This window comes from Phalacrocorax aristotelis, chromosome 10 (genome assembly GCF_949628215.1).
Source record: "Phalacrocorax aristotelis chromosome 10, bGulAri2.1, whole genome shotgun sequence".
NCBI classification, from domain to species: Eukaryota; Metazoa; Chordata; class Aves; order Suliformes; family Phalacrocoracidae; genus Phalacrocorax; species Phalacrocorax aristotelis.
The window spans coordinates 7,566,190-7,582,969 of NC_134285.1; the positions used below are offsets into that span (position 1 = coordinate 7,566,190).

Here is a 16,780-nt window from a genome sequence, read left to right on the forward strand (position 1 = left end):
TTTTCCCTTTTATTATATTATCATCACTGTTATTATTATAATAATCATTATTATTTTATTGTAATTATTAAACTGTTCTTACCTCAACCCACTAGTATTTTTTTTCTTTTGCTCTTCTGATTCTGTCCCCCATCCCACAGCGGTGGGGGGGTGAGCGAGCGGCTGCGTGGTGTTTAGTTGGCCGATTGGGGCTGAACCACGACACCTATCTGCCGCAATCCTACTCAAACAGGCCTTAATTCCATTTGGAAGATACTGAGTACACCTATGTATAGCAAAAACAGCTTTCCAGGTAGTTGTCCTGGTTTCAGCTGGGATAGAGTTAAATTTCTTTGTAGTAGCCAGTATGGGACTATGTTTTGGATTTTTGCTGGGAACAGTGGTGATAATGTGGAGATGTTTTAGTTGTGGCTAAGTAGCGCTTACACTGGTCAAGGACTTTTTCAGCTCCCCGTGCTCTGCCGGGTGCACAAGAAGCTGGGAGGGGGCACAGCCGGGACAGCTGACCCAAACTGACCCAGGGGATATCCCACAACATATGGCATCATGCTCAGTTTATAAAGCTGGGGAAGAAGGAGGAAGGGGGGATGTTTGGAGTAATGGTGTTTGTCTTCCCAAGTAACCGTTACGTGTGATGGAGCCCTGCTTTCCTGGGGATGGCTGAGCACCTGCCTGCCCGTGGGAAGGAGTGAATGAATTCCTTGTTTTGCTTTGCTTGTGTGCGCAGCTTTTGCTTTACCTGTTAAACTGTCGTTATCTCAAACCACGAGTTGCCTCACTTTTACTCTTCCGATTCTCTCCCCCGTCCCACCAGGGGGGAGCAAGCGAGCGGCTGCGTGGGGCTTGGCTGCTGAGTGGGGCAGAGACTGGCCTCACGCCTGCGTATTACCCAGTATGTACCTCCCAGCATTCAGTACTTCAGATCTCAGACGGGGTGGGAAACTCAGGATTATCAAGTTTCCTTGGGATCAGGCCTGAAATCCTACTGATACCAACCCTATTCTCTACAAAACAGTGGCTCAGTTCAGTTTAACATAGAGATGCAACTTATATTGCCCCTCCAGCACTGAGGTGATGAACTGAGGCCCCAGTTTTTGTTTGCAGCTGGGCGCTCAGTGCTCTTTAATGGTTGTGTTACCTGGGATTCATGAAGAAGGTTGCTTGAATGAAGACGCTTATCAACTCAGGAGAGAGAAAAGCATAATTTCTCCTGCCATGGAGCTGATAACCCAGTAACAACTGAAACACATAGGATGAACCACATGGGGATATCCTGACTATGCTCCAAGGGCTTCCTTCAACAAGCTGATCTCAGAAGTAGCCACCAGGATGACATTTCATAAAAAAAATTAAGCTATTTAGAAAAAAATGTCCTTTACACCACCAGTCCTGATGACCAGAGAAGTCTTGCCCAGATCTGCGAGCTCCCTATAGCCTCCTGTCCTGGGAAGGCCCACCCAGCTTTGTGAAGCCTGGATCAGAAGGGTACCCTGCAGAAAAGTGGGAGCACCAGAAACAGCCTGGAAGGTGCCTGGGGCCTGAAGAAGGTCCTACAGGAAGAAATGTCATAGCTTTAAAGCCTGATTTTTTCTTGTTGTTGTTGTTCTAGGCTGCTTATTTCTGTAGAAAGAAATGACACTGCAAACCTCTCCAAGAACTTAATCAACAACAGTCCATAAGCTGGTGAAAGAGGCCAATGGGACCAGATGCCAAAGGAGCTATGAAGATTTACACTAGCCGAGCATCTGGCTCCTCGTTCACTGTTATCAGAATGAAAACAAATGCTTGCAAACATCCTTATTCAAAATCGCTAATGTGTTCAGCAATAATCGGCACAAACTCAGCAGCGTTGCTACTGTGAGGTGTGGTGCCTGGGAACACAGCTGTTGAATGGTCTAATGCTGCTTTTTCCAGTGGTGTATGCAATGCAAAGAGCAGTGGGAAAATAGGGTGTTGCTGCCCTTCAAGCAAAGGGAATGATTAAGACATCATCAATTGCTTCTTCACAGGAACGTGGCTATACCTCTGTTGTCATCCATCATCTTGCCAAGGCTGTGCACAGTACAGTAGAAATGGTAAACTTCTGATTTGACCTCATTAGCATTCTCAGAATTACAATGTCATATCAATGATAAAGATTGAGATTATCTGCATATCAGCAAATGGGGAAGAAACAAAATATACACTATGTAAAAAGCCAACAGCACAACCACGATTCTGCCAAACACTTAAAGGCTGCTTGAACCCACCTGGTTCTTGATTTCGCACGTGGGATGGGACACAGTTAAGAATTGTGCCTATATGCATTAACTTGCAGATGTAGGGGGATTGATCCATGCATTGGTGATCTGAGGATGTGATGAGAGGGCAGAGCGAGGAAGGGAAGATGTTGGAGTAGATGCTCTCTGATACCACCTTCCCTCTGACTTGTCAGTATTATCTGGGCTTCCTCTGACCTCTCCCAGGCGATCAGTGATCCACGAGAAACATGGAGAAATTTGTGTGCAATTTGGGAAGTAACACAGAGGCATCTGTCCTTTACACAAATGCCATGTGCTGCCTGGAAGTTAGAGGATTTCCTTGTGATTCCCAACATAAATGCATGTAAGGAGGGCTCCTGCTCAAATGTGAGTTGAAGGAAAGTGGGACCAATTATGTGGCCCTTCAGGCAGTCAAATAAGATCAAGTCAAATCTGTACCTGTCTGAGGTCAGTCTGTAGCAAAATCTACAGTGAAAAGGGGAATTTCTCAGTCTCCAGCCAGCAGCTTACCCCCTGAGCCATACTCCCCACTATAGCTGTAACACATTGCCAGCACATACTCCAAACAATTCGTTCTCAGTTACTTTAGTCTTTTATCAACCATCCTAGAGGAAATTAACTGAACTTCCCTACAGTGGGAACAAAAGAAGGAGATGAATTTATTACTCCAGTGGTACCCTTGTCACAGAGTATTGAGTAGCTTCATTAAACATTTTGCAGCCCCACGTGTCTTTACTAAACCCTCTACAGTAAGCACAGAGTAATTTTCCTTATTACAACACAAACATACAGGTCAGGACCCAGAACTCATTTACATCTGCTTTGTATCTGAACAACTTCCCTCATCTCAATGGGATCTGGGCAGGTGCAAATCAAGGCTGCATCATCCTAGTCCTTCCCTTTCTCTCTAGGTTCAGTACTTTGCAGTACTACTCTCAGATAAACTTATTTACACAGAGTCAGCACAGGCACAGCCAAATGACTAATACAACCCTTTAATGCAAACAACAATAAATCAACAGATTAAATTATAATTTATCAGACAAATACTATTTAGCTCTTCCCAAAGCTGTTCTGAACCATCCCTCTTGTCTGGCCATATTCCAGAGGAGCACTGACACTAGATAAAGCTCAGAGTAAGTTTACGTAAGAAAGAAATGCTGAAAATATCCTGTATTTATGATGGGAGATTTCTCAGAGATCAGAGTGGATAACATTCCTGAGAAGACTGTAATGTATCTGAAGCCTCCTCAGTACCTTTTCCAAAGACCAGTCTGCCAGGGCAAGGTTTCAACAGCCCCTGAAATTCTACATTCAGCAGCAAGCCTAGGGAACCAGACATATTAACCTTGAGAGACACTACAGCAAACTTTTAATGTCTCAGAAAGTGGCAACAGGCTATTCCACTGCAATTTCACTTTACAACACAGACTTTTTTTACTTACTTCATTGGTTTGAACAATGCTTGTCCATAGTTCTGGAATGTCATGATCAGCTTCAGCTGCGTGCCTCCTGATTTCATCGCTGTGGGAAAAAACCAAAACCGCTTTAAAATGCTACATGTGGATCTACTTACATTCAGCTTCCTTGAAACAAAATCACATCTCTTTTGCTCTCTATTAGATTCAGCACTGCGGTATCTGAGCACCAAGCAGGGTAATCCTAACTGGACAACAGATTATTCAGCGGGTGCAGAGTACAGGGGAGGACTTTGGGCTGCCGACCAAGACTAAAAATGGACTGTACTCCCTGACACATCTTTGCCTTCTTCATTTGGCCACTGTGGGCTCCATAAGCACCCAAACTGAATGGCATATACAGGAACAGACCATTGGAGTCTTATTTTCTCCATCTTCAATCACTTTTGCAGTTCTTTTTAACACAGGACACTCACTGGGAAAGGAGATGGGGTGCTTTCGAAGGCAACTGCAGCTGGGATGTACAGTCCAATGTGCAGCAGACATCTCCTTAATTAAAAGTATGAGCAGATACTATAGCAATCTCTGACCTCTGCTGTGATTTTAATAATTGTTGCTGAGCAGTAGAGATATGCAAATTCATCTCCTCTATGCACAATGGATATGTACCCAAGCCTATCCATTAACTTCAAGGGATCCCAAAGTGGCTTGTCCACGAGAGCAGAGCTGTGCAGAACGGGTCGCTGGCTCTGCTGGGAGGGTAGGAGAGGGCACGTGGAGGCAGCAGGGACTGTGGTCCACACTGCACACCAAGGACCATCTTTGCTCAGACATTAAATGCGCTCACTTCCCAGCTGAGAGCCAATGGGAATGTAAGACCGACATTTATTCATACCAGTCTGAACACTTTGGACAATATCACGTTAACAGCAAGATTATAGAGTTTCTAAAGTCAGAGAGAATTTCTTTCTACATAAGAATTCATAAAAATGCATTTTACTTGATGATAAGGTTACTTAAGAAAGACAAATATATACTTTGGCAAACCAGCTGCTTTTTTACCATCTCAATCAAAACTGCTTTGAATAAATGAAATGACCTATACCCTGACTCCTTAATTCACTTCTGTGTTCGGAGAGGTAGGCCATGGCAGTCTTGTCTATGTGGATGAGTCTGTCTTTAAAAATGCTTCCTACGTATGATCAATCCCTTTCTTTACAGTTCTGAGCAAACCTGTGTCAACTGGAGAACTACATAAATGTCAAGTTTCCTTACTCTGTAAATTTTGGTTTAGTTCTGCCCTTGTTTCACCTATATAGCCTGTACATTTTTTTTCTCTAACCAATGTCATTAGCTGCACATCCTTCTAATTACTCACCTCTGTGCCTTATTACTGATAGGTCATCAGCTCTCTTTCAGCACTTATATATTTTTGCAACAAAATGCTATGCAAATCTGGTCAGTGTAATTATACTTCCCCTAGAATAAAATCCCTCCTGCCTTGCTGTTTTGCTGACCCCAACCTTCTCTTGCATTTCCAGTTTATCCCAAAGGAACAAATAAATTAGAAATAAGGCCGTTAAATAACTTGCACAGAACAGGTAAAGCAGAAGCACATGGTTTTCGCATATTAAACTCCCTCTCTTGTGCAGAACAGGTCAGCTGATCTGCACCTGAGGGAAGAAGGAGTAGGAGTAGACCTTTTTATACCTACCCCAGAGCCTGAAGGCAATGAAAAGCAGCAATCCTCCAGACAAAAACCTACATGTGCTGCCCTAGGACCATCACAGCCCGCCTATGCACTCTGGAAACACTCCTGGTTAGTCTGGACAGCGAACAGGCAGCTGGAGCTGCCCTTGCCTTCTGCCTGCGGGGACCCATGGCCATGCCCAGGACCTGCCCCCACCACCTTCCCTGCTCAGCTGCTGCCAAAGGTGTGGGGTTTGCCCAGCTCTTTAAAGTATAACCTGGTATTTGCACCCCTGTTCATGTGGGCTATCTCCATTTAGGTCAGTAATATCAGTCTCGGTACCAAAAGGCAGAATTGCCCCCTTTCTGTCAGATATAACTCTCCCCACCTCCACTGACCTCAACTTAGCTGCTTGCAGGCTGCTCACACCGACTGAAGACAAAATGTTTTTTCTCTAAAATTGATGTGATTTATGCTGCTTTGTTCAATTCGAGGAGCTCAGTGCTTAGAGATTGACTCCCTCCCCTCCATGAGACATGATTGTCGAAAATATAGCAAAGATCCTGTAAGCCCACCAGAGAAACGGGAAGGATAGAGCCTATTTTGAGGTACGCTGGGAAGCCAAGCGTTTGGGAAATCACAGCAATGCAAAGAAGAGGAAAAAAGGATATTGTAGCATCCCCTTTTCTAAGCATAAAGTTTCAGATACACTAAGAGGACTGGTTTCACAGCAAATTGAAGCCACTTGACAGATAATGATTTTGTTAGCAGCCCAACTCAACAATGAGTGTGTCATCACCAAGCAGGGAAATGTATGAAAAAGATTAACAATCCAGCATAATTCTTCCATGAGACACAAATGCCTGGTTTCCTGTCAGAAGGAACTGAGCCGAACTAAGACAAAAGCATTTCCCTGGTCTTTTTAGAGCCATCTTATTGTATTGCCCTAATTGGTTGCAATAGTAGCCTCGACGGAGCACAAGTTTTACTGGCATGTTGTCCCCCCACTGCTGCTAGGAGTAAACTTTGGACCTCCCCAAAACAGAGGATGATATTGGTGGGAACAGTGTCCCATCGTGCTTTACGGCAAGGCATGCTGGAAGCCACATGCATCATGGACGACGACGCGTGCCAGAGCTCCACGTTGGCTTCCCCCACATCGTCTGGACTCGTGTGCAGATATCCCCACTTTGGCTGCTTGTGCAGTGCTGCAGATGTGCTGGCCAGGCTGGAGGTGATTCAAAGCCACCCTCTGAGTCCTGACTAATTAGAGCCTAACATTGTAATCCCTGTGGAGAGGGAAACACCTGAGCTTAGACTGTCCTTTTGAACTCAACAAAACCCTTCACACACCTCTAAACTAAGCAGCCTTGGGAGCAGGCCAGGGTCCCCCAGCCTTGGGGTTGGCAATGCCAGAAAACAACAGATCTCATTGGAGATAATTTACTCAGAGCTCTAAGTCAGATTACTGCCCTTGTCCTAACTTAGCGTTACATCTGCATACTGGCTTCCCTCTCATTTTCTGAGCCGTATTCCTTCAGGAACTCCTGCTCAAACCTCAGTTAAACATGTTCCTCTGGCCATTATGGCCAAACAGCGGGAGCCCTGTCATCTTCCAGGAGCTTACCCCAAACAGTTCGCTTATCTAAAGATGCCCTTGTCCCTTCACCTACCGCCCGCAGGAACATTTCTGAAGAATTTGTAATACCAGAAGCAGCATATACAATCTACCAAGAAATTGGAGGATGTTACACCATTGCAATCTGTCACGTCTACAATCCGCAGGCTTAGGTATTTATAAGACGACCTTGCAAGGTAAGGCTGTACTGACTCCAAGGGAACCACTAGTCACACTCTGAATTCATCTTTCTTTTTTTTAAGGTTTCTGAATATACTGTAACATCACAGGTCATGAACAGCTCTGTAAAAGACTTTATAAATCTGCTAGCTCCCAGCAGGTACCTCGAATCAAGTCTCCTACAGTCCCTGAACATACTGGCACAGTGTTAAAAACAAATCCCAGTACAAGCATTACTTTTTATCTTCAGGCAACTCAAAGCCCCTCTTTCCCCTCCCCCAAGTAGGAAATGGAAAGCAGCATTAACCTCTCCTGTTAACCCAGTACAAGGGCTTTCAGGTGTGATCAGAAATCTTCCTAACCTTAGGAGGCTTTGCAAAAAATTCCCTGAGATATTTTCTTGCTTGAGTGTCTGTGGGATTAGAGTCCTTTTGTCTTCTCTGACGGACATTGAATCAAGACTCCAAAAATCCCTGCTGTGTTTACAACTATGAGTCTGTTGTCATGGCCACATGCCATGTCTGCTACTTCCCTACCTTGTACCCTCACCACACAAGAACTAAATTATCTTCTTGATCCATGGACACCATCCAGTAAAAAGATGCACTACCTATCATCTCACAGTTACTTTTTAAAACTGTATGCTACAGGATTTCTGACTCTCTTCTAAAGCATCTGGTACTAACCCCTAGTAGAGACTCATTGTTGCCCAAAGGGATTTGACCCAAAAGGATTTGGAATTTGAACTGATCCGGCTTTCCAGCTCCTGCACCATAGCCCTCATCTTACTGGCCTGTCTAGGCCATGTGGTCTTCTGATGGGGAGCAAGAGTCCCAACAGAACCTCTGAAGCTGCTTTTTGGTAAGAATCCAACAAACGTTTTAAAATGTATTTAATTACGCAATGCTAATGCCTGAGAAGTGAGACCCAGTCAAAGCCCGGGATGCAGTAACATCTGAAACAGAGGACGTTCAGATCCATTTTGGATTCCTATTTATAGATCAAGCTTAAATCTAACATAAACACGTTGATTGGCTTTAACAAGTAATGCACTGTCCCAGGGTAGAGACACGGCCCCATACAAGCTGTAAAGAACATATTTCAAAACAAATTCAAGCCCTCATCATCTCTGAATTTGTTCTTGTTCATCCAATTCTGCTAACTTGTTTTTAAAGGCCTTTCTTCGTTTAGTCAAGAGAGTAAAGAACTTCTGGAGGGGAAGAGCTCTGTGAAATCATTCAGAGGCTATGTTGTACATTTTAAGTCCCCTCCTTTCATCTGGAATTGTACATTAAATCAATCTGTTGACTCTTGGCAGATTCATTGTTTTCTTATACAGTAAACCAACGGTGCTACATTTCATTTTGGTTTGTACATGTTCTCAGCAGCATTTTTTCCCCTTCCTCTGGATGAGATTTTTATAAATTCCTTTAGCACCAGAATTTAGATTCATTATTTAGCATCTTGTCTTTTTTCCCCCCCCTGACTTGAAGCAGAGTCCACCTTAGTTAATTGCAGCATGTATTCACCGCATGAGTAATCTTGCATGCTTGCTTTCTAATTACTGCCTGTACAAACTGAAGGCTTCGCAGGTTCAGAAATGAACTCAGTCAGATAATGTTTCCAAACCTTTCCAGACAAAGAATTTAAAGAACCAAAAACTAAACCCCAACTAAACACAGGAATTACAAAAGCCTGTTCTGCTCACAGGCAGTCCCACAGCACAGCTCCTCTGGACAGCAGTACAAGCAAGACCAAGACCACGCTGCCTCTATGGTGCACCATGCCATATTTGTTGTTAAACTGCTGACAGTGCTGCCACAATTATGCACAGACGTCTTGTAAATATGCAAGAAAATAGCTAACTATGGTTATTTATGCATGCAATAAACAGTTACAAAAGGCAAAGGAAATATGCAATTGCCTGTGCATGTGCTGCTTCTGAAAACTGGGTTTCAATGCTCAGTGGAAAACAATTCTCTCCAGGCTCCTATTTATGGCAGGAGGAAATTTTCAGTGAATTAAATCAAATTAAGAGCTATCCTTTTATGCTGAACAAAATAAATACAAAAGATATATATTGATGCAGGGCTCAGAATACATCCTCAGCTTGAAAGCTCGGGATAACCCTGTCCTTTTCAAGGCCAGCTCTAGGTGTCACTGTGGGAGCTGAATGTGATGCTCCTTCCCATCCATGGATTTCTTCCATTTAAACTTTAACATCAAGAAAATGTCACCTTCCTGCTCCCTGCTCTTGGGAATTGCTTCTGCCACCGTTTTCATTTTAAAATAACACTGCACATTACCGAGTTGTGTGAGTGGTTCTGATAAATGGCGGGAGAACAATTTGGTCACCACTGTCCTCCATAAATAATGCAAGCTGAGCACAGAAATTACAATGTGGCTAAGAAAGTTGTTTAGCTGCAGTTTGGATCTAATTACCGTAGTATCAGGAACCTGCATAGCAAATCACCAAATTCTATTAGAGCCAAAGCAAATCTGAATACTGGGGAGAAACGGAATAAAGCAGTATCCCATTTCATCTCATGCATGTAAGCTTGCATATTTAATTATCCCACTTGCAAAAAAAAGCCTGAAGACTGGGCATTAGGAAGATTTCAATTTATTTTATACTTCTAACCTGGCATCTTTGCAGCTGCCTTTAAAAAAAAAAAGAGAACTAAAAGCAAAATAACAAAAACTGACCATAAGGAAAAAACCCAGACAGATTAGAAAATATGCAGGAATATGCAAAATAAAGTAACAGCTCTGTAAATGTTCTCTGGTCAAATATATTACTCTTTATTAATCAGCTTACATGCTTTTGAATCCCTGCTGCTGCTCTGCAGTTCAGCTGAAAACCGGCAGGTATTATTTTAAAACATGTTTTTAAACACCCAAAGAATTTGCAACATAAAGTAAGAGATGCTGCACCTTGTAAAAGAAAAAAAATTATATTACAATACGCTCCTTCTTGCTTTGTAACCTGACTGAAAGGTCCTGAAACCCCACAGAGGCAGGCAGCTGATGCTACCAGCAAAAATTCAGATCCTGGCATCTTTACATTGGCAAAAGTCCCCTTCCATTTCCATAGGCCTTATTTTAGACTGGGATTTATGTGTAGGAATCATCCCCTGTCAGTTCCCACAGCGACCGATACCAATACCCAATGTACCTCATGTTTTAGTTTATGGAAATTATACTGAATCATTGATAGAAACCATGGCTCTGCGTTTTTGTTAGGGGCACAAGAGGCCCTACTGCGCTCTGAGAGCCTTGTTCAAACATTAACAGAGAGACAATCCCCTAGGAAATCGCTAATAACAATCATAAATCTTCCTCTGTGGGCCCGTGGCCCTTTCCCCCCCTTGATCTGAAAGCTCTATCAAAACCATAATTAATTTAAACCTCACAACACATCTATAAGACACATTAGGTGAAATCATGCCCCAGGGAAGTAAATGGCAAAACTTCCACTTATGTCACCATGGTCAGGATTCCAGTCCTATTTTTTATGATAACCATTTGGCTGCTAGGTTAACTGAAGCATAGAGAGGTTAAGCAACATGCCCGGAAGCACAAGTGAAGATCAAGCCCTGAAGATCAAGTGAAGAGTGAGCACTAAACTATTATTTCTCATTCCTGCCTCCCTCCTTCCCCCACCAGCTTCTCCGTCCCTGCGTCAACCTTAACCGTCCCACTGCTCTGCCGAAGTGACAGACTTCGTGGCTCGAAAGCTGCCAAGTTTGCTGCAAACACTGCTCACCTCCTGCATAGACAACACGGATGAGCTCTAAAGGGAAGAGGTAAATAGAGATCGATACACTTAGCAGCCATGCAGTACAAAACACTTCTAGGGCCAATGCATTTTGTGTAAACCTCAATAAATGAGGCAGGAGATGGTTTGGTTGAGCATCACCTCTGCACAGAGCTGGGGACAGCCTGGTCACTGCCTGGGGCACTGCTGCTGTACGCGGGGACAGGGAAGGGCACAGCCTGCATCTTTTCCTCCTCAATGGATGTGCTCAAAGAGCAACGTTAACACGTGTTACAAAGTGCTGGCTCAATCCCCGTTCACACGCGTCACTAATATTCCAGAGATCGGCTGGTATTGAGGGGAGAGGTCAGGAAAGGAGAGGGCTATGTCAAGGAGGAAATCACACAGGCCACGTCCACACAGCTACCCTCCAGCACAGACCAGAGGAGCACAGGCAGAGTCTGCGGTACCAGCAGTGTCACATCTGAGCTAGAGAAGGGAAAACACATGGCTTGATTGTCAAACCTGAGCTCCTTAATGAATCACTCCAATCCAGAGTTTTGGGTACAGAAAACCCATCACAGGTTAATAAACGAGCCTGTGTTTGTCATCTTTCATGAGCTAGGTGTCCACTGGACCCTTGAATCCAACCTGTGGGATGGCACCTGGGGACCGCAAAATGCTTTATCCAAAATCCCGCCCCAGCAGAGCTCAGAGCAGAGCTGTGTGCAGAGTACATCCACCAGGCAGCTCGATTCATGGAGGCAAAGCTCTCCTGTGGCATCCTGTGTTTTACACCTACTCTGTCCGGATCAGCTAAATCAGCCCACTCTTGATGACCGAGGATCTCCCTTATTCCTGCTCAGCAGCCACCATGATTCACACAATGGAAAATGTAAACCTTGGGGCCGCTCGTGCTATTCTTGCACAGGCCATTTCCTGCTGAAGCCAGGGGAATTTTTGCCTTGCAGGGTTAAAGACCTGCTGACCTCATCCCGCGGTGCCAACACACCATCAGCACTTTTACAGAGCTCCTGCTATTTCATCCCTCTGAAATGGACTTAGCAACTTTGTGGTCAGCGCAAGTAACTTCATTTTCTGCGCGGCTGATGGAAACCGCTGGCTGTGCTGCAGCTCTCTACCTCTGGAAACCACGGGGTGTGCATTTGTTTAGTATCCCAGGGCTTTCATTTGGGGCTGTGTTTTTTTTTCCCTGCGCAGCTACGTGGCTAAATTCAAGGAGACACACGTTGCCATTAAACAGCCCTGGAGAAAAGCCCCGAACTGTGTCACCTTGTTCAACCAGAGCCAAAGGTTGACAAGGGCACATCCCCGTTGTTGATTTACAAGCAGAATAAACAGAGCTGAACTCTGCTCAGCTGGAGGCTGGCTCGCCTGGAGCTCCCTGCCCGACACCCGGGGAAGCTGCAGCTCCGCCGAGCCGCAGAGCCCCGCGGTGCCGGATGCTCCCGCAGCCATCGCTGCAGGGCTGCAGGTCAGCTGCCTCCCTCCTTCCTCGGGAGGGCGAGCGCTGCCAGACAGAGCCTTTTAAATAACAGTCAGCTAACAATACAAATCTAGCTCGTGCAAGACGCTATCTTCTTTTTACCATCCTTTTTTTATTATCATAATTCTTTTAAATGACCGAATACAGCACTTTCACCCTGATTGTGACTAAAAGATCTCTGAAATGAATGGGGTTTGCCTCGCTGGTAGGCTTTTCAATTATTCAGGTAATAAAGAGCTGGCAATATCTCTTTATGTTTAACAGGGAAAATGAGCGCAAAACTCGGGAAGCAATGTTGTAGGCACGCCGGAGAGAAGCCATGCAAAATATTCATTAATATTCAAACAGCAATGAGATCCTGAACAATGAGCAAATAATCATAAAAAATGACATATATCCGAACATACCAACACTGGTTATCTTTTGGGAGACCAGGTCTTGTAGTAAAGCCTCAATTGCAGGATTATGTCTGGAATACAACTCGTACCGATTAATGCCAATGTGGAATTTTAACCAGTTTGGGTAGGAGTCTATGGAGGTTTCTCCAGTTGGCAAAAATTCTTCATTATCTTCGTTTTGCCTACCACCAAAAAAAAAAAAAGAACAACACAACAAAAACCCAAAAATGAGGAGAAAGAAATAATGTTACAGTTTGTAACAGGCATCAAGAAACAGGGCTTCAAAATGTGAGAACTCGGAAAGGCAAAGCACTACAGAGGTGGAAGAAGTCCCCGGTCCGTCCCTGCGCCGGCTGCGCGCCAGGAGCCTGCTCCCACCTGGGGCCAAGGGGCAGATGGATTTTCACCATCACTTTTCATGCCTAATTTAAAGACCGTGGAAGTCAGGAGCAAAACTGAGCGTTAGCAGCGGCCCTTACACAGCAGAAACACAGAGCTGCAAGTTTTATGTTGTGTTTAGGGGGTATTATGTTGCACCCGTCTTTTACCAGTTTGACCCAAACAACAGCATCATCCTGAACCTTCAGTTAACAGGGACCTGGGTCTGGAAACTGAGGGTGCAGCAGGAACTTGCCCTGTTGTGCCAAACGCTCCCACTCACTCTTCTTCTCTTTTTTAGAGAGAATGAGAAGAAACTGGATCACTCTGAACTGGTTGCTAAAGAAAAACTAGATGGCTCTGCCCCTTCCCTAGCAGTAGGATACTATTACAGAAAAGAATTGTTAAAATTACTCTTATCTCCTATATTTCATGTTAGTTCTGTGAACTTTGGCTGCAGCCGCTAAGGAAAATATGCACAAGGCAGCTGCATTGTGGATGTCCACGATGCTTCACTCTTCACCTACTGGATACACTATCACGTATCTTCAATCCAGAAGTCCTCTGTGTTTTTATTCATCTCCAGATGTTCATACATTTGCGACTTACTTCCCCCCTCCCCCCCCCCAGGGAAACCAGAACTTTTTCAGGTTATTTCACTTCACAGTCAGTTTTGATTATTAGATGGAAGGGGCCTGGGCAATTTGCATGGTCGTGGGGCAGAAATGAGAAATATTTATCCTCTCCTTCTAAAGGTTTAGATCATGCTGGCTGCTCTGAGGCTTGACAGAGCTTTTGCACGGTACAGTGCAGCTGTTTAAACATTACAATGTCAGTGTGTTTGGAAGAGGGTGCTGTTGTATTAGACAAGCCTTTTGATTTTTCAGTCATTGAAATTTCTCAGCATTTCTTACAAGCCAACAGGGCATACGATTCACAGAGGCAACTAACTGCTTTGAAGGCTGGAGAGCAGCAGAGGTGCTAGGACACTGGAAACTAATTGAGGATGAAGAATGTAGCACAGATCAGATCCCACAGGCAGAAATACCTGCTAGGATGAATGCCTTTGTGATATTAGACCTTGCTTTTGAGAAATGGTAATGTATTACTGGCTGGTCTCACTGCTTAGCCCCTACACCTCTGAGTGGGAGACGAGGAAGGTACTGGAGAGGAGGCTCCCTGTGCGCTTGCCCTCTTTCTTACTCTGTTTTGCCGGTAGCATCTGCTTCTGGCTGCAGCTGGAGATGGGATATTGGGGCATACGGACCCTTTGGCCTCAGTACTCCTGCCTTCTCCTCGTGCTGCTCCGTTTAGCCCGTATTTCATGGCTTTTTTGTTTGTTTGTTTTTATTTTTTTAGGAACGCAACCGGTCAAGCCCGATTTCTCTTTTTCCTGGTGACACGGAACCGCTGTGTTTAACCCCGCTGCCTACTCCAAACCAGCCATCACACCAATTCTCGTAAACGCCGGGGTAAAAACCCGCGTTAGAGGACGGAAGGCAGCGGCCCAGGGGAGCGCCGCGCCACGTCCCCGCACCGACCGCCCAGCGACCCGCCGGGCCTCCCCCCGCCCGGGGGCGGCCCTGCCCGGGGCGACCCGCACGCCTGGCACCGGGGCCAGCCGGGCCGGCCCCGCTCCGCCGCCCACCCGCCCCCCCCCGCGCCGGCACTCACCACTCGGGCTGCTCGGCCGCCCGCGGGTTGAACCTGATGTCGCTGTTGACATTGAAGAGGAGGTCGCCGTCGGTGAGCGGGGGCAGGGCGGCGCGGTAGAGCGGGTGCTGGAAGAGGGCGGCCAGCGGGGCGGCGGCGGCGGGAGGCGGCGGGCGCGGTGCCCCGGGGGCGATGAGCCGCCGCGCCCGCGCCGCCGCCGCCGCCCCCCCGCCGCCCGCGCCGCCGCCCGCGCCGCCGCCGCCGCCCGCCGCCCGCTCCGCCGCTTCCCGCGACTGCGAGGAGAGGTTGGAGCCCGGCTCGGCGCTGAAGTCCTGCAGGATCCGCAGCGTGTGCTTGCTGGGCCAGCGCGGGGCGGCGCGGGGCGGCGCGGCGGCGGGCGGCGGGCAGGAGCAGCCGGGGCGGCCCGCGCTCCCCCGCCGCTCCAGCCGCGGCAGCAGGTCGATCATGATGTGCATGGTGCAGGCGACGAGGAACACCATGAGGATCAGCACCCGGAACTTGCGGACCAGGAGCATTTTCATGGCCGGGGCGGCTAATAAATTACCGGGGGAGGGGGAGGGAGGGGAGGCGGCGGGGTCGGCCGGGAGCGCTTTCGCGGAAAAAGCCCGGGCGGGCGTGGGTCTTCCAGCCCCCCCCCGGGGCTCTGGCTTTCTCCTTTCGGATCGGGAAGCGAGCGATCAAGTCAATAAAGTTATCTCCATAGGCGCCGAGAAATAAACAGGCTAAAAGCAATAGGTCCTCATTTCCCGGTATCATCAAGAACTTAGGAGGGGGAGGGAAAAAAAGAAAATTAAAAGGTTAAAAAAAAAAAAAAAAGCACCGCACCGAGCCTTTAAAATCAATAGGAAAACAGTGCCAGCGGCATTGCAATATATAAAGCCATCTGTTCACGATTTCTCTCTCTTTTTATTACAGGGATCACAACAAATAGGCAAAACTGGGTCTTGAAGAGAAACCGGCATCAGACACTAGCTCTGATTAAATAAAATTTAAAAAAAATATATATAAAGACGGGGAGGAGGAAGGGGGAAGAATAATATTAAGAAAACCTGTATGGAAAGGCGGCAGAAGAAAAAAAATCATCCATAATATTTGGCTGTGCTGGAAACGCTGACTCCCTTCCTTTGAATTTGACCAGTGATGCAGCAGAAGCGCTCTCCCGCTCGCTCTCGCTCCCTCTCTTCTCTGAGACTGCTTAAGAACATTGGCTGGAAAATAATTTTCTTAGAGCGGTTCCAGTTTCTTCATCCATCGTGTCCAGTGCTTGAGAGAGATTAGTATGTTCAACTGAGATCAAGTCTGGGTGGCTGCTGTATCCGAGCTGAGCTTTTGCTTTGGCTTGGGTTGGTTTTTTTTGGCTGCAAAACTGTCTGATGGCACAACTGCAACATAAAGGTTAAATATGGCACAGAAAAAAAGAGGGGGGGGGGGGGAGAGGAAGGATTAGAGGAAAGAAACTAATATAAATCAGTAGAGGTTCTTTTTAGCAAAGAGGTCCCGTCTTTGATCTCTGCTGGGTCTTACAGATCTGCCTTTTAGAGAGAGAGAGAAAGGAAGAGAAGGGGGGAGAGAAGGGAAGAGGGGGGAGAGATCTTTGGCAGGTGCAGAGTGAAAACCTCTTTCAGCTACACTGAATTCTGGAGACTGGTTGGACTAGTAGCTCTGCAGCTCCAGCTTTCAGTGGGTGTGTTAAATATTATGAGCGAGCCATGATTCCTGCCTTCCTCGCGTCATAGTTAGGAGATTGGCTAAATAAATGCTACAGTGATAGTAACAGGAAAACCTCAACCAAAAGCGGGTTTTTTTTTTCTCCTCCTCTCCTCCCTCCTTCCCACACCCCTTTTCATTCTACTGCAGCTCCAACTGGGGCAAGGAGAGGGCGTCTGTTCCACAAAGCTT

General features: G+C 46.2%; 1 protein-coding gene across 1 annotated transcript in view; it reads right to left on the bottom strand.

Moving 5' to 3' along the window:
* FAM20C (FAM20C golgi associated secretory pathway kinase) overlaps window positions 1–16,778 on the bottom strand; it is a 61,925-nt gene extending 45,147 nt beyond the window's left edge. The window contains exons 1-3 of the mRNA XM_075105010.1: window positions 14,882–16,778; window positions 12,839–13,011; window positions 3,707–3,785 (exon numbers count right to left, since the gene is read on the bottom strand). Coding sequence (XP_074961111.1) covers window positions 3,707–3,785; window positions 12,839–13,011; window positions 14,882–15,402 — 773 coding nt within the window. The 5' untranslated portion in view covers window positions 15,403–16,778. The remainder of the gene's footprint in view (window positions 1–3,706; window positions 3,786–12,838; window positions 13,012–14,881) is intronic.
* Between the last annotated feature and the right edge of the window lie 2 nt (window positions 16,779–16,780).